The sequence below is a fragment of the Tachyglossus aculeatus genome, chromosome 16 (assembly GCF_015852505.1).
Source record: "Tachyglossus aculeatus isolate mTacAcu1 chromosome 16, mTacAcu1.pri, whole genome shotgun sequence".
Lineage (NCBI taxonomy): Eukaryota > Metazoa > Chordata > Mammalia > Monotremata > Tachyglossidae > Tachyglossus > Tachyglossus aculeatus.
Genome location: NC_052081.1, coordinates 261,005 through 283,803, shown reverse-complemented (window position 1 = coordinate 283,803; position 22,799 = coordinate 261,005). Strand labels below are relative to the sequence as shown.

Genomic DNA, 22,799 nt, shown 5'->3' with positions numbered 1-22,799 from the left:
GTCCTTGTGTAGAGTCTCCAATAGGTGAGCAGCTGGATCCCAGAACTCTTAGAGCTAAGGCAGCAGGTTGGCAGAATGGGGAAACATTGTCCTGCCCTCTTTCTTTCAAGGGAAATTTTGAAGCTGACAGCTTGTGCTTGCAAGCTCCTCTCTGGAGACAAGTTTGTGGGTGTTATCACTTCCAGCCAGAGTTCCCCATTCTCCCCGCAAATCACATAGAGAAAGGACCTCAGGCCGTGAAGCAGGGAACAGCGGCAACTTGGGTTGGGGTGATGGGCATTAAGCAGCCTTCTCCGGGTGGTTCCAGGCTGGAATCGGGTGCCATTTGGGGCTGGGTTAAAATGGATCTTCCCCCTCCTCCCTTCTGCTCGTAGGCTGGCCCCAGCGGAAGAAGGCAAACGTCAGCAAGTTTGGGTCCTTCTCTGCCACCTTGGACAATGGTATCCATCTGTCCATCAGCTGCCATGGCCCCAGCGGGGCAACTCCAGGTGAGTCGCAAGGGCAATCGGTGAGTCTGCCCGCCTGCCAATCTTTCATTCCAGCTGCCACTGCTGTTGCCCTAACACAGCATGATCACTCAGCTCTGACCTGGCCTCAGAGTTTCAATATCCTTCAGGGGTGAGTTTGTGCTGGAAAGCGTGCGGCCTCTCGCCAGCTCCAAAAACAGACTATGCTTTCTACAGAGGAAGCTGTCCTCACCTTCCTGGCCAGTCCAGGAAAACAGGACAGCTGCTTCATGCCCAGGAAAGCCACGAGTTGATGAGAAATCTTCTTGGTTTTCCAAGGAATAATATTTTTGTGTGAATCCTGTAGCTCATTATGGAAATCCCCATTGTGTGTAGGAATGATAGTCTTCAGGAACCACGGGGCAGGCCTGCTGAAGGGTTTCTCTCTCCTGCTTTCAATAATCACATTCTCCAACTGGAAGCTATTGCCTGACAAACCGCAAAGAAAATAATAGTATGTGATTTCACCAAAAGCCGATTAGAAAATCTGTTTGGTCCCCCACCGAAGGAATCACCCACCACAGCAAAAGTCTTGCTGGATCAGAAGGCGATTCCTGGGCCGGGCATTCTTCAAACTAGAAAAACATTTCGTTAGCCGTTTCTCCTGGTAGGCTGCGGTGATGCATTTGTCTGACTGTACATCCAGTTCCAATTATCTGGAGACATCACTCCCCTGAGGCCACTGAGGCCGCTTTTTATCCCGTGCCAAAGAGCACCGGCCTCCCCTCCCCCCTCACACACACACCTCCAGGGTTCAGGGAATCTCTGGACCGTGGGAGGGCTTGTCCAATGCCGGGTTTGAGTCCACGGATTGTTGCTATTCAGCAACGGTGGCTGGAATGTGGCCACATGCTCCCTGCCAGGCACAGCAGGCTGGACTCTTGGATGAGGGTCTAGATGGGATGGCCTTGAGGGAGAGAAACTCCCCAAGGGGCACAGACCCTCCCCAGGAGCAGGGAGAGAGACACCCACCCCTCCCTGCTAGGGGCGGAGACCCTGCCTTGATTCAAGACTAAACCAAAAGTTTCCAGGCTGCAGGTTTTGTCATTTGTGACTCTGTCATCGGGAAGTACCCAGGCAGTGGGTTAAACTGGAGCTGGTGTGGCAGGTGGCAGGCTGGTGGGCCTGGACTGGAGGGTTGAAGCTGTCTGGGAGGCAAGTTGGCAGGGTGGAGGGAAATGTGTGCCCACTGTGGGAACAGACATTTGCAGGCTGCATGCATACATGGCAGATTCCTTTCTCCCAGAGGAGAAGGATGTGGACTTAGAAGCGATACTGGACATCCCCTCAGTCCACATTCCCACCGTTGTTCCAGCCCCACCCCCGGCCTCAGCCGGCCGGGGAAAGGGATCGGCAAAGTCCCAAACCACTGCCAAGGAGACCAGGGCCTCCGAGGAGATTTCCAAGCCAGAAGAGAAGAAGGTGAGGCACTGCTCCCAATCCCACTCTTTGTCCTTGGGACCCCCAAAGAACGAGGGTTCGGGGTGGATGTGACTGCTTGTGGCCAAGCCCCATGGGTCTAGGCTGCTGAACCAGGCCATTGGGGTGGGTCATTGGGGTGGGGTGGTCCCTCAGGGTGGCCTCAAGCCACCCTCCCAGTGCTGCCTTCTCCCTGCACTGCATTCTCCCTGCCACAGTATGGCCCAAGCTGGGTGTGCAGGTGGGGAAGCCCAGCAAGGACGAAGAGGAGGCCTGAGAGCCTGGGACTGTGTTCAGTCCTTATCCCAGCCCCCCTTCCATTTCCCTCTTCCCCACCCCCATCTGGTTCTGTTCTCCCAGTCAGGGAGGACTCTGCCTCCACAGGGGCAGTGGGAGACCAAGGGCAGAAAGGAGTCATGAGAGAACCTGGGGTAGTGGCTCAACCCCCCGGGCCTCTGTCTCTCCCAGGGACATCAGAAGGCACTAGCACCAGTGGGTGATGTATGGCATTGATTCTCCTCAAATCTAGTACTTCCAAGGTGGCTTGCAGACCAACCGGCCACTGGAGGCAGATGGGTGGCCCCTCTCTCAGGGCCCCAGTGTGACCACCTGAGCCCTTTTCAAGGGCTGCTCCCATCAGACCCTGGGTTAAGCTCTGCTCCAGAGGATCTGGGTCAGGTTTACCCTGTGATTCCCCCTGCTGCCGAAGCCCTAAGTGTCCTCCATTGTTCCCAAACTAACAGGCTTTGGGGACTGCAACTCTCCTGGGTGGCGGTATGGTCCCTTGAAGGGAGGGCTGACAGCAGAGGAGAAATGAGGACAAGGAAAGAGGCTTGGGCCTTGGGGAAATGTGGGGAGGGGTGGGATGCTGCTGCCGAGGCCTGGGCTCATTGCCCCCCGACCCGTTCCTTTTGGACTACCTGCTGACAATGGGATGCTTCTGCTGCCGCTCATCCACACAGCCCTCTCATCTTCAGTTGGGGTTCTGATTATCCAAGCGGCCACACAGCTGGTGGGCTGGGCCAACAGGCTCTCCTGAAACCTTGGGTCCAGAATGAGTTGAGATCCAAGGGAATGGCCAGGGCTCAGTGACTGCCACCTCTGAATCCTGTCCTAGTGAGAGACTTGCATGGCTTGAGCAGTGTGTTTCGTCCCCGGGACTGGGTTTTACTGCTGGCCTCCTCTACTCCCGACGCTGCCAGGATTAGGGCCAGGATTAGAGCCAGGATGGTGGGAGGCGACCGTGGTGGAGTTCGGGGTGAGCTGAAGTTGTGACCCTTTCCACTCCACCCCCAGTGGCCAAGATTAGAGCCAGGACAGTTTAGTGGGAGGAGGGGGTCTCTTCTCGCCCTACAGACCGGTTCTCTGTAGCAGGAGGAAGTGGAACCTGAGCCGGAGCCACCCCAGGAGACCTCGGAGGCCCCCACCTTCCACAGCCTGAATATTTCCTGCCCCAGTGGGCTGGTGCTGACCTTCCTCGGCCAGCTGACCCCCGGTGAGGGCTTTGGGGTGGGGGTCAAATCCCAGCAGGGTCGGGCCCTCAGTATCAACAGTCATGTGTCTAGCAGCACCTGAAGAGGTGGATGCCCTGCCCCGAGATGAATCATGAATCTTCTAGACTGTGAGCCCACTGTTGGGTAGGGACCGCCTCTATATGTTGCCAACTTGTACTTTCCAAACGCTTAGTACAGTGCTCTGCACACAGTAAGTGCTCAATAAATACGATTGAATGAATGAATGAAATGGCACATCCACAGTCCACCGTCATGGGCCTCTGCTGCAGGCTGGTCAGATCTAGGAGCTGAGGCGTGGCCATAACCTAAATGAGCCTTTGGGTCCTCCTGGGCCGGCCCCAAGGGTTTGGGCAGGATTCCCTATCCAGCGCTCCCTCATCCAGGTAGCTGCAGGGAAAAGGAGGCTTCTGGGCCCTTGGGATTATGGGAAAGACCCAAGTGAGATGAAGAGATGAACCATTTGGGCTTTGCTCCAAGCCTGGGGAGCTCTTGAGAGCCCTATGCTCCTGCCATAGGTGGAGGGAAACCAGTGTGACATGGGCATCCATCTGGGTGGCCTGAATCTGAGCCCTGTGGGAACCCAGGCCCATCATTTTCTCCTCTTGGTTTCCAGGTCCTAATGGTGCCTCCCAGCCGACTGCTCCGGAAGTGGTAGTCCGGCAGAGCTACCCCCTCAGAGTGCAGCTCTCTGGCCTCTCCAAGACAGTGCTGCCTCCTGTGGATCAAGAAGTGTCCAGGGTGACCACGTGCCATGGCACCGTGGTTAAGTACATGGTGGATGGGTCCTCCCAGGTGAGAAGGCCTGTGGGGGGGCGGGTGGAGCTGGAAGGTTGGGGAAGAGACAGGGGCAGGCATATGTTGAGAGACCTGGGACTAGTGCAGGGCGCTCTAGGAATGTTCCGGGCCACCAGACCATGGGTCTCTCAGAGGCACACTCCCCACTCCTTGCATGCTCCCTCTTATTGGCCTGTCAGTCACTCAGCCAAACAATCACGTTTACTGTGTGCACAGCATGGACTTAAGCACCTAGGAGAGTGTAAAAGAGTTAGCAGACATGGTCCTTGCCCTCCAGGAGCATACAATCTAGTCAGGGAGACAGACCCTAAAATAAATTATAGAGAAGAGGAAGCAATGGAATGTGAAGCTGTGGAAACCAAGTGCACCCAGGAGGACTCAGGTGCTTAAGTGATGCAGAAGTCTGCCATAGAAGTTTGGGGGATTCGTGGTGGGGAGATGAGAAATGAATCAAGAAATCAGAGAAGGCCTCCTGGAGGACATGGAATTTCAGAAGGATGCCAAGGCTTTCCAGGCTGAGTGCTGCACCGCACTGCCCACCTCCATTCAGCCTGGGTTGACAAGAGCCCCTTCCTCAGCCCTGCTGCTTACCCCCAGGGGCCCCCTTGGCCCTCAATCAATAAATCAATCAGTTTATCAGTGGTATTTATTGAGCGTTTACTGTGTGCAGAGCACAATACTAGGTGCTTGGGAAGGGTACAAAACAATAAAGTTGGTAGACACATTCCTTGCCCACCAGGAACTTACAGTCTAGAAAGGGGGCAGACAGACATTAAAATAAATTATAGCTAGGTACTTAAGTGCTGTGGGGCTGAGGGTGGGGTAAATATTCAATGCTTTAAGAATACAGACCCAAGTGCAAGGGTGACACAGAAGGGAGAGAGAGTAGGGAAGATGAAGGTTTAGTTGGTGAAGGCTTCTTGGAGGAGATGTGATTTTATCAATCAATCAATAAATCAATCAATCATATTTATTGAGAGCTTACTGTGTGAAGAGCATTGCACTAAGCACTTGGGAGAGTACAGCACAACAATATAACAAAAATTCCCTGCCCACAACAAGCTTACAGTTTAGAGGGAAAAATAAGGCCTTAGCAGCTTGAACTGTGCTTAAGGGCAATTTTAATAAGGCTTGGAAGGTTGCGAGAGTGGTGGTCTGTTGGATATGAAGCAGGAGGGAGACTCAAGCCAGAGGGAGGAAGTGGGCAAGGTGTCGGCAGGGAGATGGAGGTACAGTGAGTAGGTTGGCAGTAGAGGTTCAAAGCGTGTGGGCTGGGTGGTAGTACGAGGTCAGTGAGGTAAGGCAGGAGGGGGAGAGCCGAATGAGTGCCCTAAAGCCGATGGTAAGGAGTTCCTGTTTGTTGTGGAGGTGGATGGACAACCACTGGATGTTTTTGAGAAGTCGGGAGATATGGGCCGAACAGTTTTCTAGAAAACTGAGCCAGGCAACACAGTGAAGTAAGGACTGGAGAGGGGAGAGAGACAGGAGGCAGGGAGGTCAGCGAAGAGGCTAATACAGTAATCAAGTTGGGATGGGTTAAGTGCTTGGATCAGCATAGTAGCAGGATGGAGAGGAAAGGGCAGATTTTAGCAAAGTCGTCGAGGTAGAACCGACAGGATTTGTTGACATTGAATATTTGGGTTCATTCATTCATTCAGTCATATTTATTGAGCGCTTACTGTGTGCAGAGCACTGTACTAAGTGCTTGGGAAGTACAAGTCAGCAGCATATAGAGACGGTCACTGCCCAACAATGGGCTCACTGTCTAGGTTGAATGAGAGAGGTGAAATGAAGATAATGCCAAGGATATGGATTTATGTGACAGGGAGGATAGGGAAAGACATTGGGAGGGCAGGGTTTGAGTGGGAAGATGAAGCATTCTGTCTTGGACGTATTCAGGCATTATCCAACTGCAGCCTCACCAAAAGAGTGCTCAGTTCCTGGTCTGGTCACGTTTACAATAGAACAAGGCAGTCAGCCCCAGCCTGCTCCCTTGGGGTCTGTGAGGACCCAGGCTGTGGCTGCTGGTGGAATTCAGTCTTGCTTATAGCAGCCCTCTGTAGGTCCAGAGAAAATGGAGAATCAATCAATCAATCAATCAATCGTATTTATTGAGCGCTTACTATGTGCAGAGCACTGTACTAAGTGCTTGGGAAGTACAAATTGGCATCACATAGAGACAGTCCCTACCCGATAGTGGGCTCACAGTCTAAAAGGGGGAGACAGAGAACAGAACCAAACATACCAACAAAATAAAATAAGTAGGATAGAAATGTACAAGTAAAATAAATAAATAAATAAATAAACAGAGTAATAAATATGTACAACCATATATACATATATACAGGTGCTGTGGGGAAGGGAAGGAGGTAAGACGGGGATGGAGAGGGGGACGAGGGGGAGAGGAAAGAAGGGGCTCAGTCTGGGAAGGCCTCCTGGAGGAGGTGAGCTCTCAGCAGGGCCTTGAAGGGAGGAAGAGAGCTAGCTTGGCGGATGGGCAGAGGGAGGGCATTCCAGGCCCGGGGGATGACGTGGGCCGGGGGTCGATGGCGGGACAGGCGAGAGCGAGGTACAGTGAGGAGATTAGTGGTGGAGGAGCGGAGGGTGCGGGCTGGGCAGTAGAAGGAGAGAAGGGAGGTGAGGTAGGAGGGGGCGAGGTGATGGACAGCCTTGAAGCCCAAGATGAGGAGTTTCTGCCTGATGCGCAGATTGATCGGTAGCCATTGGAGGTTTTTGAGGAGAAGTGAGGGCAGCGACAGGGAAGCATGCAAAGGGCGGCCAGAGGGAACCTGGGGGAGAAGGAGTGGCTGGTTTTGGTGGCAGGGCCACAGCCTTTCTTGCCTCCCCTCTGCCAGGTTCCTATTTGCCCTGTCCCCAGTGGCTAGTCTGGGGAGAGGAGTCCACATGGCGCTTGGCAGCAGAATACCCACCTCTGGCTGCCTTGGCCATGTCACCTGGCCACCTGCATCATACCACCCTCACCCTGCACCCACCCACACCATCCACAAGATGGTACAGGTCCTGCAGGACAGTGGGGAGGGGGACTTGGGCCAGGAATTTCCCCCCATGGATGGGAGTGTCGGGGGCCCTATGCTCAGAGTGCGGCACGTAGGCTCTGTCAGGCACCAAGTGTCTGGGGGAGGGGCAGGAGGCTCCTGAGGTGCTTCCTGAGCCTGGATTATGGGATCAGTCAGTCCCCTCTGGGTTGCAGCAACTGGGACGCTGGTTTCCTATCGATCGGCCTGAGCTTCCTTCTCCTCCCTCATGGCTTGCTTACTCTCAGTGCCTTCAGCATAGGGGGATCTGTCCGGTAAGCATGTTGGCGGGCAAGAGGCAGACACAATTTGTTTATGAGTGGGCTAATGGGGAGGACTTGCCTTCCCGCAGATCCTCTTTGCCAGCGGTGCGGTGAGCAGGAGCCCTGATTCAAATCCCGTTCTGGCTCGCCCTATGGACAGCCCTTCTATGTCATCTGCATCCCAGATAAAGTGTGAACAGGTGCCCTCTGAGTCAACCATCAAAAAAGGTAATGCCTGACCCCACATGGGCTGCAGGGACCCTCAGTTGCCCCCGCAAGGCAGTCACACTGGCCATTCCCACCCAGAGGCAATCAGCTGGGCCTAGATGTCCAGGATCTACCCCTTCAGTAGCCTACCCCCACCACCCTCTCCCCACCACCCTAGATTGCCCCAACCCAACCCTGAGGGGATTTAGACAGACTCTGGAGAAGTGGGAACTTAAGTAGCCAATCAGAAAGCCTGTGAACACGCAGATCCCAGATTCCGCTGCCACCATGCTATACCCTCCCCAAGGCATCCCTTGAGTCCATTTCCAGTCTGGGGACCCAGCTCCACTTTCTGGGCTTCAGAATTCAAGTTCCAGGTTTCAGACTCCAGCTCCATGATCCAGTTCGGGTTCCAGGCTCAAAGCTGTAGGCTGGGCTCCACCTCTAGGCCCGGGGCTGCAGGCTCCAGCTCCATTATCCAGCCCAGCAAGGCTCAGGACTCTAGGCTCCAGGCTTCAGCCCCAATCAATCAATCAATCGTATTCAGCCCCAGGGTCCAGATTGCAGGCTTGGGGCCCTGGACTTGCCCAGCAACTACAAGCTATAACATTTTGCCACCCAAATCTGGGGCCTTCCCTTTGTCCAGTGCTGCCACTTCTGTTAACCCTTGCCCCTCATGGATTCTTTCCCTCCAGCTCTTCTCCACCCACCTCATCTGCCACTTTTCTCCAGGGCAAATGCCTTCCCATCAGCTCCTGCAGCAGCCTCCCACCACTCTATTAACTCAGCTACTGAACCCGGGACTTGCCTCCTGCCTCCCTTCATCTGAAGTGTTTGCCCTGTGGAGTCTCTCCCCCTGCTCTCCGGATCCTGCTCCTCCTCCTGCTCTTCCATCTCTGGTGCCCCCTGAGGTTCTTAGGGCAGCCCGTGGCATTCTACCAGCCCTTCCCTTTCCACTGTTGGAGTCTGAACTGCCTCCTTACACACCTCTCTCAGAGGCTTCTCGGGTCACTCATCTTTGGTCATTCTGGCTCCTGGCCCTCTCTGTGGCAAGAGAAGCCATGTGGCTTAGTGTAAAGAGCACGGGCTTGGGAGTCAGAGGTCATGGGTTCTACTCCCGGCTCTGCCACTTATAAGCTGTGTGACTTTGGGCAAGTCACTTCATTTCTCTGTGCCTCAGTAACCTCATCTGTAAAATGGGGATTAAAACTGTGAGCTCCATGTGGGGCAACCTGATTACCTTGTATCTATCCCAGAGCTTAGAACAGTGCTTGGCACATAGTAAGCACTTAAGAAATACCATCACCACTATTGTTATTATTATCTGCTTCCTTAAACTGGGACTTCACCCTCCTCCCCTCGGAAAGCCGCCTCTGACATCCCTCTGAACCGCTCCACCACCATTAGATGATGAGAGGCTCTCCCAGCCCTCTGATCCCTGAATCTGTCTAATAATCCTCCTGCCCTCCCCATTCCCAAACCGGGTCCCAATCCCAAGTCCTGGGAGGCTGCCTCCATTGCCATCACCCTCACCATCACCCGGCGGCAGAAGCAGGCCTTTCTCTTCCTGCCTGGGGCCCTGCCCGCTCCCAGCACACTACCAGGGACCCATTGTTCCTCCAGCTTGGTGCCAGGCTGGAATTTGACCAGAGAGTCTCAATGCAATCGAAAGGGTCTCTCCTGGCTTTTGGGAGACTGCTGGGGTGACCATAGAAACCCGTGGGAAAGTAATACCAGCCAGCACTGCAGCCCTCCAGCCTGTCAGCCCCACAATGACCCTTGCCTCCGGCAGCCTGGCCCAGAATCCTGGTCAGGCTGTCCAAGGGCTGGTGCTGACGTGGTGCCTCACTCAACCTCTGCAGGGAAGGGCCCAAAGAGCACCACCATGTTACTGCCCAGGGCCGAGATGTTGGAGGCCCCACTGGAGATCTTGCCCCAGGCGGCCAACTCCATGGAGGTCGGGGCCGGCACCTGGATCACCACCACTCCGTCGGGTACCCAAGTGGGGACCAAGGGGCCCGAGAGACTGACCGGTCTGGCGACGCTCCTGTCCTTTCCTGCCACAGACCCAGTCACTGGAACGGTACAGCCCACACTAGGGGGGAACCTTCTGGCCCCTCTGGAGCCTGGGGCAAGGGGCCAGCAGTAAACGGGAGCAGCTGCCACGGGAAGGGGTGGCTGTGAGGTGGGTGACAACAGGAACCACAAACGCACTGAGTTTCCCAGTGGGGGCCATGGGCAAGGTGGTTGGAGGCCAGGCAGCAGATCCTCCGGGGACTGCTGAAAACCCCAGGGTGGCGGGACCTAGCCTGTCTTTTGGCACCCTGGGGCCAGTTCCCTCAGGTCCGGGGGAAGGCACCATTGGCCCTCAACCGCCCCTTGTTGTGTGCATTCAGGTGCTCATTCATCGGGAGGACCGGGTGGCCATTTCCATGGAGACGAATGGGACCAGGACGGTGGATCACGCCGACGGCACACGCATCACCACCTTCTATCAGATTTACGAGGGTCCGGACACCTCTCTGGATCCTGAAGGAGCAGGTGAACCTGGGCTGCGGGGACCCAGCCAGGCAGGAGGTGCAGGCCCAAGGGCAGTGGGTTCTAATTCCGGTCCTCCACTTGTCTGTCGTGTGACCTTGGGCAAGTCAGTTAACCCGTCTGTGCCTCAGTTACCTCATCTGTAAAATGGAGATCGAGACTTTGAGCCCCATATAGGGACCAGGACTGTGTCCAACCCAGTTTGCTTGTATCCACCCAACACTTAGTACAGTGTCTGGCACATTATTATTATTATCAAGTGTCGTCGAGTCGTTTCCGACTCACAGCGACTCTATGGATATATTTTTTCCTGAACGTCCTGTCTACTGCCATAATCCGTAACCTTTCTAATGGTTCTTCTGTTATCATTGTTAGGGTTTCTATCCGTTAGCTGCTGGTCTGCCTCTTCAGTGTTTTCCCTGGACTTCTAGCATTAGTGTCTTCCCCAGAGTATTAGTCTTTCTGATTACGTGTTCAAAATATGTTAATCTAAGTCAGGTCATTTGGCCTTCCAAAAACCACTTTGTCTTAATTTGCTCCAAAATCCATTTGTTTGCTTTTCGGTCACAAAAACCTTCTCTGACACCACATTTCAAAAGAATAGGTGCTCTTTCTATCCTTTTTTTTTCATTGTCCAGCTTTTGGATCCATACATTGTCACTGGAAACACCATAGAATTGTAGTAAGCGCTTAACAAATGCCATAATTATCATTATTATTATTACTGATGCCCTCTGGCCAACAGAAAGCCTCAGGGCACTGCTGTTTGCCTATCTTAGGCAGGGCAGGTGTGAGGTAGTCGATGGGGAGGGGGAGCCCGTTTGTTTCTGCACGAATCCCTGCAGTTGGTTCCAGCTGCTTTAGTCTACTGAGGGTCTCAGCAGGTTCCCACTGGGCCTGGCTTCCAGGAGTCCCACCTCTGACTCAGCCGGATCACAGAGAGCCCTGTCACTGCCACTGCCGACACTGCTGCCCACCACTATTGCCACTGCCCCCACCACTGCTGCCACCACCATCAATGCTGTCACAACCTCTAACACCTCCACCGACTCCGCTACCACCACTATCACTATCACCACTACTAGTTCCACCATCCCACCACCATCACCATTGCACCACCTTCTCTACTGCCACCCCCATCACTGTCATCACTGCTATCACCTCCAGCCCCACTACTGCCACCCCCACCATTACTGCCACCCCACTGCCACCCCAACCAGCCACTGAAGCTGCAGGAATGGTATTGATTCAGTGCTTACTGTATGCTAAGCACTGTGCCAAATGCTGGGATAAATTCAGACTGTTAGGATCAGACCCGGGGCCTACCCACATGGCCTCTCCACGTTCTGAATGTCCCAGGAGAGTTGGCGGAGCCAAAGGGGTAACCAAGGGTCCTGATGACCTGGCAGACCCCTGGGGCATATCCCCGTCATGTGAGGGGCAGGCAGCCCGATCCAGTGGAAGCTCTGGTTTGGCTCAGGGAGTCATGTCCCCTCTGGCTCTGTCTGGGCAGGAGGCTCTGGGTGAACCTGGCCAGGGTGTGATCGTGAGCGAGGTAGAGTTCAGAAAGGATGTGGGGCGGCGAAGTCCACCGTCCCCACACCCCGGCCTCCAGCTGACTAGGGTTTGCTCTAGGTGGATGGCCCCAGGCCCCAGCAAAGCAGGTGGAGTGTGTGCGTGTGGAGAACTCTGACTTCGCGACCGTGATCGCAAACTGCGAGGGCGGAGCCTGCTGTGCCGTCTTTGCCGACGGCACCTATGTGATCGCGAGGCCTCAGGGCGCGTACCAGGTGAGGCAGGACTATGGCCAACCTGATGCTCCTGACCCCAAGCCCTCAGTCATTCATTAATTCCTTCATTCAATCGTATTTATTGATCACTTACTGTGTGCAAAGCACTGTACTAAGCGCTTGGGAGAGAACAATATAACAACAAACAGACACATTCCTGCCCACAATGTGTCACAGTCTAGAGGGGGGGAGCAGATATTAATATAAACAAATAAATAGATAAATAATAAATACATTACAGATATATACAGATATCCCTGTTAGACTGTGAGCCCACTGTTGGGTAGGGACTGTCTCTATATGTTGCCAATTTGTACTTCCCAAGCGCGTAGTACAGTGCTCTGCACACAGTAAGCACTCAATAAACACGATTGATGATGACGATTGATGATATACAGGCTTATACAGTCCCTTGGCACAGCGCTCAGCTTCCTTGGCCCATGCGTTTTGAGAGTCTTGCTGCCCTGCTATCCCACCTCCTGCCCCACCTCCTTCCCTGCTTTCCCTCCTCCGGCCCCACATGCTGCTCTCCTCTCCTACCCCCGGCCCAATTTTCCTGCCTTCCCATCTGCTGATTCACTGGCTTCCCACCTATTCTCCCACCTCTTGCCCTGCCTGTTGCCCCACCTGCTGCCCTTCTCTCCTGCCTTGCCGCCCTGCTGTCCCACATGCTGATCTGCCTGTTATCCCACCCACTCTCCCACCTCCTGATGGGCCTGTTGCCCCTTCGCCTGCCCTGCCTGTTATCCCACCCACACTCCTACCTCCTGATGGGACTGCTGCCCCTTCTGCTGCCCTACCTGCTGCTCTGCCTGCTACCCTGCTGTCCCACCTGCTGTCTCCCCTGCTACCTGTCACTTGTCTGCTGTGTGACCTTGGGCAAGTTACTTAACTTCTTTGTGCCTCAGTTACCTCATCTGTAAAATGGGGATTAAGACTGTGAGCCCCTGTGGGACAGGGACTGTGTCCAACCTGATTAGCTTGCATCCACCCCAGGGCTTAGAACGGTGCTTGACACATAGTAAGCACTTAACAAATGCTATTATTATTATTATTGTTATTATTAGTGGTAGTAGTACCCTGTTGTCCCACCTGCTACCCTACTGTCCCAGCTGGCTTCACCCTTAGATGCTCTCAAGTTAATCCATTCACTATGCAGCAGCGTGGCTCAGTGGAAAGAGCCCGGGCTTTGGAGTCAAAGGTCATGGGTTCAAATCCCAGCTCCGCCAATTGTAAGCTGTGTGACTTTGGGCAAGTCGCTTAACTTCTCTGTGCCTCAGTTACCTCATCTGTAAAATGGGGATTAAAGGCTGTGAGCCCCCTGCGGAACGACCTGATCACCTTGTAACTTCCCCAGCACTTAGAACAGTGCTTTGCACATAGTAAGCGCTTAATAAATACCACTATTATTATTATTACATTCTCATCTTTCCCACCCCTGACCTCTTGCTCATGCCCTTCATCCTGCCTGGAACTTCCTCACAGCTGACAAACCACTTTCATTCATTCGTTCATTCAGTTATATTTATTGAGCACTTACTGTGTGCAGAACACTGTACTAAGTGCTTGGAAGAGTACAGTAAAACAATAGACACATTCCCTGCCCACACAAGTTTACAGACTAGCTCACTGCTCTTCCCATTTTCAGAGCTCTACTCTGAAGATCACGTCTCTTCCCAGATTAGCCTCTCACTTTCTCAACTTTTTTCTCACTGCTATTTCAACACTATTTGAGCACTCCTTTAGCACCTCTTTATATATTTCACACACTCTAGTACTTCAGCACACATTCCCTTTTCTATTTCCTACCTTCTTTTTTTAATGGTATTTGTTAAATGCTTATTATGTGTCAGACTCAGTTCTAACCGCTGGAGTAGACACAAGTAAATCAGTCAGAAACAACCACTAGCCCACATGGGGCTCTAGTCTAAGAAGGAGGGAGAACAGGTATTGAATCTGCTCACCTCCTCCAGGAGGCCTTCCCAGACTGAGCCCCTTCCTTCCTCTCCCCCTCGTCCCCCATCCATCCCCCCCATCTTACCTCCTTCCCTTCCCCACAGCACCTGCATATATGTATATATGTTTGTACATATTTATTACTCTATTTATTTATTTATTTATTTTATTTGTACATATCTATTCTATTTATTTTATTTTGTTAGTATGTTTGGTTTTGTTCTCTGTCTCCCCCTTTTAGACTGTGAGCCCACTGTTGGGTAGGGACTGTCTCTATATGTTGCCAATTTGTACTTCCCAAGCGCTTAGTACAGTGCTCTGCACATAGTAAGTGCTCAATAAATATGATTGATGATGATGATGAATCTCCGTTTTACAGTCGAAGAAACTGAGGCACAGAGGAGTTAAATGACTTGCCCAAAGTCACACAGCAGCAGGCAAGTGGCAGGGCCAAGATTGGAACCCAAGTCCTCTGGTTCCCAGGCCTGGGTTCTTTCCATTAGGCCATGCTATTCCCCCATTTACTCTGATTTACCTCTAAATGATCTTAGTGCCTCCCTCCCCTCACTAGATTGTAAACTCCTTGCGGTTAGGAACTATGTTTATTCACCCTATTGTACTCTCCCAAGTGCTTAGCGCAGGGTTCTGCACACAGGCATAACCTGGAGAACAATGTTCCCAGGCCAGCTGCTGGCCCTAAGCTGTTCATGCCCAAATATCCAGTGTTTGTTTTATCAATTTATTGAATAAATGACATAGAAATTAGACTGTGAGCTCCATGTGGGACAGGGACTGTGTCCAACCTGTTTAACTGGTATCTACCCCAGTGTGTAGAATGGTGCTTGACATGTAGTAAGAGCTTATCAAATACTACAATATAATAATAATAATAATAATTGTAATAAGGGGAGTTTGGAGCAGGGACAATTGCCCCCAGTGTCCAGCAGTGCCCAGGCTCTGGGCAGTCAGATTGGAGCCCCAGAGTCCAGCAGAGATTCTGGGTGGTCAGAGAGTGGAGTCCCAATGTCTGGTGGTGATGCTGGGTTTTACAGCACTTTAGACTCCAGAGCCCAGATCAGGCCCCTGCGCAGCCCTAGGGGGTAACGGAACCCTAGGAACAATGGTGATTGTCAGTTTGTTGGGTGAACAGAGTCACTGAGATTTAGACTGGCCACTCTGGTCATTCTTTTCAGCCACCCTGCATCTCCATTCATTCATTCATTCAATCATATTTATTGAGTGCTTACTGTGTGCAGAGCACTGTACTAAGCACTTGGGAAGTACAAGTCGGCAACATATAGAGACGGTCCCTATCCAACAACGGGCTCACAGTCTAGAAGGGGGAGACAGACAACAAAACAAGTAGACAGGTGTCAAAATCTTCAGAACAAATAGAATTAAAGCTATAGGCACATCATTAACAAAATAATATAGTAAATATGTACAAGTAAAATAGAGTAATAAATCTGTACAAATAAATACGAATGTTGTGGGGAGGGGAAGGAGGTAGGGTGGGGGGATGGGGAGGAGGAGAGGAAAAAGGGGGCTCAGTCTGGGAAGGCCTCCTGGAGGAGGTGAGCTCTCAGTAGGATTTGAAGGGAAGAAGAGAGTTAGCTTGGCGGATGTATGGAGGGAGGGCATTCCAGGCCAGGGGAAGGACATGGGCCAGGGTCGACGGCAGGACAGTAGAGAACGAGGTACAGTGAGGAGGTTAGCAGCAGAGAAGTGGCGGGTGCCGGCTGGGCTGTAGGAGAGAAGGGAGGTGAGGTAGGAGGGCGCTAGGTGATGGACAGCCTTGAAGCCGAGAGTGAGGAGTTTTTGCTTGATGCGTAGGTTGACAGGCAGCCACTGGAGATTTTTGAGGAAGGGAGTAACATGCCTAGAGCGTTTCTGTACAAAGATAATCCGGGCAGCAGAGTGAAGTACAGACTGGAGTGGGGAGAGACAGGAGGATGGGAGTTGAGAGAGGAGGCTGATGCAGCAATCCAGTCGGGATAGGATGAGAGATTGAACCAGCAAGGTAGCAGTTTGGATGGAGAAGAGAGGGCAGATCTTGGCCATGTTGTGGAGGTGAAACCGTGGGGCCATAGCTCCAGGTCAGGTCCGGCCTGCCCTTCCCTCGTGCTGACAGGGCTCCTGCCTGGCTCCCTCCCCTCCCCTCCCCTCCCCTCCCCTCCCCTCTCTGTGCCCCTAGGTGGTTCCCTCCGGTGGGGGCTGCCTGTTCCTCGAGCCAGACGGCACTGCTGTGTATTGCCCTGAGGCAGAGAGCGAGGGTACGGCCCCTGAGCCCCCACAGGCTGGGGGCCGGAGAGTTGGCAGATACGTCCTGAAACACAACTCGGAAACGGTCTGCGAGGTCCTGGACCCCGCTGGGAACCAATTTCAGGTACGCGGAGGCAGCCGTGGCAGGGATGGAGCACGGGGTTGAGATTCCGGAGACCCGGGTTTGAGTCCCGGCTGGGCCCTGGGGGCCTTGGCCCCGGCACCACAGGAATCAATCGATCGTATTTATTGAGCGCTTACTGTGTGCAGGGCACTGTACTAAGCGCTTGGGAAGTACAAGTTGGCAACATATAGAGACAGTCCCTACCCAGCAGTGGGCTCACAGTCTAAAAGGAAGGCCCCGGATGAGCCAATGACTTCCCTGCAGGTGCTGGTGGAGGGCGGCACGTCTGTGGTCATCTCCTCCGACAGCCCCTCCCAGGATGAGGTGGGGAACCCCCAGGGCCTGGGGGAGGCAGCCCCCAGGCCTTGTGGGAAGCCGCCACCCACTGCTTACGGAGAACACATCCCCAGGTGAGGTGACCCAGCCCACCGGCTGGAGAGTACTGGCCACGCCCTGGCTATTCCAGGGCGACCTCCAGCGCGACCCGGGGCGTCTTCGGCTGGCACCCAGCTTTTGTCCAGCCAAACGGCCCAAAGGAACTGGTTTTCCTCTCCGAGGTTTTTGATTGTGTCAATGGATGGCTCGGGGACTGAGCTGCTCCGGCAGAGGGAGACTGAAGAGTACCTGTATCAGATGTACATGGACCCAATCTCCACCGTCCTCCCGGAACCGGTCACCGAGTGCCCAGGTCAGGCTGCCCAGCGGGCAGGGCCACCCAGCGGGTGCCGGGCCCCAAGATCCCTCAGCGGGGCTCTGGGGGGCTGCTGCCGGGTCGGAGGGTGGGAGAAAGAGTACGGGGAGAGGGAGAGTCAGGGGGCAGAGGAGAGGGGAGAGGGGGCAGGGCGTGGGAGCAGCAGGGCACCCAGTTGGGACAAGGGGGAGAGCTGTGGGTCCTGGAGCAGCAGTAGCATGGAGCCCTGGCACACCTCGCTCAGCTGCCCTGGACACGCAGCTAGTGATGGGGTAGCCCGCCCTCTCCCCGTGGCAGGCAAAGGGCCGAGGCCCTTGGGCGGATGAGGGGCTCTGGCTCCATGTCGCCCAGGCCTACCCCGGCTCCTCTGAGGAATTCTGGTCGGATCTCATCTCCACTCCAGGTGCCCTGAGCATCACCACCCTGCGCCCTCTGGCGGGAGCCTCCCCCTGGAAAATGGAGAGAGAGCATGACTCCATCGTGCCGCCCAACCTCCGTGCCCGCTCCTGGGAGAAATTCCCCCCGTGCGAGGTACAGCCCGTGGCCAACCCTCGGGTCCATCCAGACCCTCTGGGGCCTGGGCCCAGGTCTGGGGTCAGCGCCATGGCCTTGCCCACCACCCCTGCCCCTCAGACCCTCTGTCCAGGATGGAGGGGAAGGGGTTCCAGTCAGAACTGGCTTCCCGTTGGCAGCTGGGGCCTAGTCCATATTGGACAGGGCACAGGCCAGTTGAAGACCAGACTGCCCCCGAGATCTGGAACTGAGAATAGTAGCTTCTTCCCTCCCCTTCACTCTCCTCCCCTCCCTTCCTTTCTCCTCCTCTCCCCTCTGCTCTCCTCCCTTCCTCTCCACTCTCCTCCTCTCCCCTGTGCTCCCCTTCCCAGTCTGGGTTAGGGCCTTGTGGTACCAGGATTTCAGCTAAAGACAGCATGATGAGAGTAAATAGTGTCACTGGAACACTTCCCTGTCCCCTGCTGCTGTCCCTCTCCTGTCTCCCCACTTCCCCTCATCCCCCTCCACTGTTCCTGTCCCCCCTTACCCTTGAAGCTACTCTGGGCTTCTTGGGACCCACTCTGTTCCTCCCACTTCACCCCCTCCCCCCACAGCCCTGAGGAGCTTGAGGTGGCCGGTCCTCAGCCCCGGCCAGTCCGGCCCTCAGCCCCGGCCAGTCCGGCCCCTGTCCAAGAGACTGGGGGTATAGAGGGCCAGGAGAAACCAAGGGGGCTGGCCATGGAGACTCACTCCTCAGTTGGAGCTGGCTGCTTGGGACCACATGGCTTTGAACAGACTGGCCCAAAGCTTCGGCCAGGGGCAAGGGGACGCAGGGGACATTCCAGTCACTGGAGTCAGGCCACAGCCATCTCGTCTCCCACCCCCTCTCAGAGGAAAACCCCGGGACCCCCATTCGGCACTGGCATCTGGAAGGGGCTGTGCATTGGCGCCCCGCAGTTGCTGTGTCACCCATCGCGCCCTCCCCGGCGCCCCGAGGCCGTGCAAGTCCGCCAGCTTGTCCAGCACCAGGCCATCGGGGATGAGCTGAGGCAGCAGCTGCAGTTTTCCCTCAAGGTAATGAGGACGGGGCGGAGACCCAGGCCACTGCCCGGACTCTCGCTCTCTCTTTTTTAGTGGTATTTGTTAGTGCTACTTTGTGCCAGGCACTGGACTAAGTGCTGGGGTAGGTACAAGCTAATCAGTTTGGACACAGTCCCTATCCCACATGGGACACACGGTCTTCATCCCCATTTTACAGATGAGGTAACTGAGGCCCAGAGAAGTGAAGTGACTGTCCCAAGGTCACGCAGCAGACAAATGGAGGAGCTGGGATTAGAACCCAAGTTCTTTGGATTTGTAGGCCCATTCTCCATCCACTAGGCCACCCCGCTGCCCGGCTCCCCATTTGCCCAGAGAGTGCCAAGCGACCAACCTTCAGGCAAAGCCAAGAGTGGGTCCAGTACAGTGGTCTGCAGCCAATCAATTAGGCATATTTATTAAGCCCTTGCAATGCGCAGAAGACTGCATTAAGTGCTTGGAAGAGTAAATAAACTACAGTGGAGTCGGTAGACAAGATCCCTGCCCTCAAGGATCTTACAGTGAAGTGGGAGAGACAGACGTTAAAATCAATGGCAAATAGGGAAAGCAACAGAGTATATGGATATGTTCACAAGTGCTACGGAGCTGGGGCTGGGATGAGTATCATAGTGCTGATACATTAGGTGTCCAGTAGAGCGCTCTGCACACAGTTGGCAGCCGAAGAAAGAAAGACACCAGCTGCCCTCATCTCTGTTTCCCGCGTCCCAGGCGTACATGGACCACGTCCTGCAGAGAGAAGCATCTTTGGACCCAACAGCCAGAGGCCAGGGGCTCGCCCAGATGAGCTCCAGCACCGTGGACCTCCTGCAGCTGGTCAGGGTGAGCAAGGCCGGCGGGCCGAGCAGCGGTGATTGGGACCATCTCAACCCCTGCCCAGCCCTCCTGCCCCAATCCCTCCCCCGTCTGCCCGCCCCCCCCACCCCCACCCCACGGCAAGGCTTTGTTTGAGCCTGCAGCCAGCCCGCTTGGTGCCAATGGGCCCCCATGCCTGCGCCCTCGGTGGGACTCTCCCCAGGAGCTGGGGTCTTGATTAGAGTCTGGCCACTGGCTTCCCAGAGAGGGCAATCTCCAGGGAGGCTGAAGTTAACTCAACAAGATTCTCTGAGTCAAAAAAAAAATTAGTGTTGTAGTTTGTCCAAGTAGTGCACTCCTCTAAGGACTTAGTACAGTGCTCTAGAAGCAGCGTGGCTCAGTGGGAAGAGCACGGGCTTAGGAATCAGAGGCCATGTGTTCAAATCCTGGCTCTGCCAATTGTCACCTGTGTGACTTTGGGCAAGTCACTTAACTTCTCTGTGCCTCAGTTACCTCATCTGTAAAATGGGGATTAAGACTGTGAGGCCCCCGTAGGGCAACCTGATCACCTTGCAACATACCCAGTGCTTAGAACAGTGCTTTGCACATAGTAAACACTTAATAAATGCCATCATTGTTATTATTACTATTACACACAGTATAAGCACTCAGTAAATACCATGATTGATCAAGTGAGTGTTGGCGATAGCTCACGCCATCGGTCGGTCAGTTCATAGTGTCAATCAGAAGCCTGCTTCAGGCAGAGTACTGTGGGGGTGCCCACTTGAAGAAGAGGCCTGGTCTGGGCATCCACTCAGGACAGGGTACTATGGAAAATGGGGGATGATGATGATGACGGTATTTGTTAAGCATTTCTTGAATGCCAAGCACTGTACTAAGCACTGTATAAGATAATCAGAATGGACAGAGTCCCTGTCCCACATGGGCTCACAACCCCCTCAGGAGTGCCTTTGCCCAGCATGGTCTGACAGAGAAGGTTACCTGGCGTTTCCAGGCTGGGGCCATAGGCTTCATGTGCACCATGGAGCCTTGTGGGGCAGGACCTTGTCCCGGAAAGCCCCGGCCCCGAGGCATGTGAACTGGAGCCACTTTGGCCATCTCTGCTTCTTTTCAGTCATTTCCAAGCAGAGACGAGTCAGCCGAAGAGATCTCCGCCAGAGGTAGCTGCCCCTTTTCCTTCCATCTGTTCATCTGTCCATCTGTCCACCCCCCTTATCTAGCTCTGAACCCCCAAGCAGGCATGGGGGCGGAGGAGGTTGGAGAGGAGTTGAGGCTGAGGTGGGGCTGGGGCCGGGCCCTAGCTAGCTGGCTGGGGCTTTAGAATCGGATTTGGCCAGAAACCCCATGTCCAGCGAGAAGGGGCACATCGCAGGGACATCAGGGTAGAGTGAGTGCCTGGCCTGGAGACTAAGGTGTTAACATGGTCCCTCCATGTCCCCCCTGAACCGCAGTGCAGGCTGCAGAGTTCTGCAAGCTTGAGTTCAGCCCCCCAGCCCAAAGAGAGCCTGGGCCCTATGGGCTAGGACCCCCACTGGACCCTCAACAGACAGAGGAGAGGTAAGAGGGGTTCTCTGGAGGGGGCACTGCCCACACAGAGCCCAGATTCCAGGGGGACCGGACAGGACTCGGTGAGATTCTGATCCAAATTCCCAACCTGGCCGGGGGGCTGTGGGCCATCCCACTCCGCCCACCCTTCCAAATGGGGTCCGGGCTGTGAGCTTTCTTTGTCCGTGGATAGAACTGCCCCATTCCCCAGAGCCCCCTGGCCACTCTCCCAGAGTTCCCAACCCCATGTCCTTCCCCCCCCCGCCGCCAGCTTCTCCCTTCCTTCACTGCCGTTGGTCCCTCCCCTCTTCCCTGCCTCCTACCCTGCCCGCCCCTCTATTCTGCTCCCTGGCCTTGCCCCCAGGAGTGCCCCCCCATTCTGCTCCCCTGTCCTGCCCCTGGCCCTCCCTCCTGCTGCTTTTGTCATCTCTGCAGGCGGAAACGATCTGCCCAGAAATCTCGTTGGCAAAAAAAGTTGGAGCAGAACAGGTAATGGCAGTGGGGAGGGAGGCAGAGGTCGGACTGCTGTGGCCAATTTGCTTGCCCAAATTGGGCAAGAGACACCAGAAAAGACACCAGCTAGAGACACCAGAAAAGTGGGGGCAAGTCAAGAGGCAGGGGAAGGGGGAGTGAAGACAGAGAGAGAAGTGGAGAGAGTGGAGGGGACAGGGAACCGTTCCCCGCCCCTCCCACCAACCCCCGGGCATCACAGCTGCTATATTCTCGTCCTGTTCTGGCTGCTCCACTGTCCGCTCCCCAGAGAAACCCCATATATCCATCTGTTCGTCACCAGGTGGAGAACCTCAAACCATCATTAGCTCAAAACCCTTCCCTACCTCCTGTCTGCCAGCCCCTTCTCATGGTCTCTAGCCCTTTGTTCCCAGTAGCTTCCCCCTCCCCAACATTCCCAAGCCTACGGGGCCTATGCCCGGCTTGGGCACTCCCTGCTGCGGGGTTGAAGGAGGGATGGTGAGTGGAGAGGGGGTAGTGAGCATGGAGGGGGCAGAGGAGATGGGGTGAGAGGGAGTTGAGGGGTTGAGCACAGAGGGCATGGAGGGGGCAGTGGACCCAGTGGCCCTGCCTTCAATGGGAGTGGAGGGGCCACCCTGTGCACTCAGTGCAGTCGGTGACCGGAGTCCCCCTTCCTCATGCCACCCCCAGGCAGGACATCGAAGAGGCTCGGTGCTGCCTCTACGGGATCCGAGACAGAATCGTGCCCCACTACTTCGATTCAGAGTTGGCCAAGGAGTTTCTGGCCCAGGTAATGGCTCCCAGGCATCTGGTTCAGCCCCTCTAAGGGTGGCTGTGAAGATCGACCTGGGGCCACTGGGCAGCTGGCAACTCCCTTTAGCTGGAGAGTCGAGGGAGACTTGGGGGCCAAATCCCAAGCCTCACTAGCAGGGTCTGCTGGCACAAGGGGCAGCAGGGCCTGACAGTGGACACTACATCTGTTGGGCCGGATTCAGGGTTTTGTGGCGGCCATGTCTGGGGCCACCCAATGTCTGACTGAGCCTCCCGCCCTTGCTTGAAGCTTCCTGAAGTGGAAAAACTTGCCCAGAGGCTCCCTGCCTTTCCAAAGAGAGACAAGCTTGCCGGTCCAGGCTCCCGGCGGAGCACTTCTGCGGCTAATCCAGGTACGCTGCCGGGGCCGCTTCTGTCAGACTGGACATTTGTCTGCAATTCAGACTCTGGGCAGAGAATGTTTCTGTTATATTTTTCTATTGTACTCTCCCAGGCGCTTAGTATAGTGC

The 22,799-nt window shown here is 54.8% G+C and overlaps 1 protein-coding gene across 5 annotated transcripts in view; it reads left to right on the top strand.

Annotated features, from left to right (window-relative positions):
• SPAG17 (sperm associated antigen 17) overlaps positions 1 to 22,799 on the top strand; it is a 94,843-nt gene that overhangs the window by 68,635 nt on the left and 3,409 nt on the right. For 2 of the 5 annotated variants that reach the window (XM_038758574.1, XM_038758572.1), the window contains 19 exons: positions 375 to 488; positions 1,753 to 1,928; positions 3,297 to 3,420; positions 4,053 to 4,231; positions 7,622 to 7,760; positions 9,602 to 9,822; positions 10,136 to 10,280; positions 11,913 to 12,067; positions 16,218 to 16,409; positions 16,674 to 16,819; positions 16,967 to 17,097; positions 17,504 to 17,631; positions 18,484 to 18,666; positions 19,399 to 19,509; positions 20,618 to 20,663; positions 20,955 to 21,060; positions 21,484 to 21,537; positions 22,210 to 22,309; positions 22,580 to 22,682. In XM_038758574.1, the coding sequence (XP_038614502.1) occupies positions 375 to 488; positions 1,753 to 1,928; positions 3,297 to 3,420; positions 4,053 to 4,231; positions 7,622 to 7,760; positions 9,602 to 9,822; positions 10,136 to 10,280; positions 11,913 to 12,067; positions 16,218 to 16,409; positions 16,674 to 16,819; positions 16,967 to 17,097; positions 17,504 to 17,631; positions 18,484 to 18,666; positions 19,399 to 19,509; positions 20,618 to 20,663; positions 20,955 to 21,060; positions 21,484 to 21,537; positions 22,210 to 22,309; positions 22,580 to 22,682 (2,553 nt within the window). Of the gene's footprint in view, positions 1 to 374; positions 489 to 1,752; positions 1,929 to 3,296; positions 3,421 to 4,052; positions 4,232 to 7,621; positions 7,761 to 9,601; positions 9,823 to 10,135; positions 10,281 to 11,912; positions 12,068 to 16,217; positions 16,410 to 16,673; positions 16,820 to 16,966; positions 17,098 to 17,503; positions 17,632 to 18,483; positions 18,667 to 19,398; positions 19,510 to 20,617; positions 20,664 to 20,954; positions 21,061 to 21,483; positions 21,538 to 22,209; positions 22,310 to 22,579; positions 22,683 to 22,799 lie in introns of those variants that run through there. The other 3 variants (XM_038758573.1, XM_038758575.1, XM_038758576.1) reach the window with 3 other exon arrangements.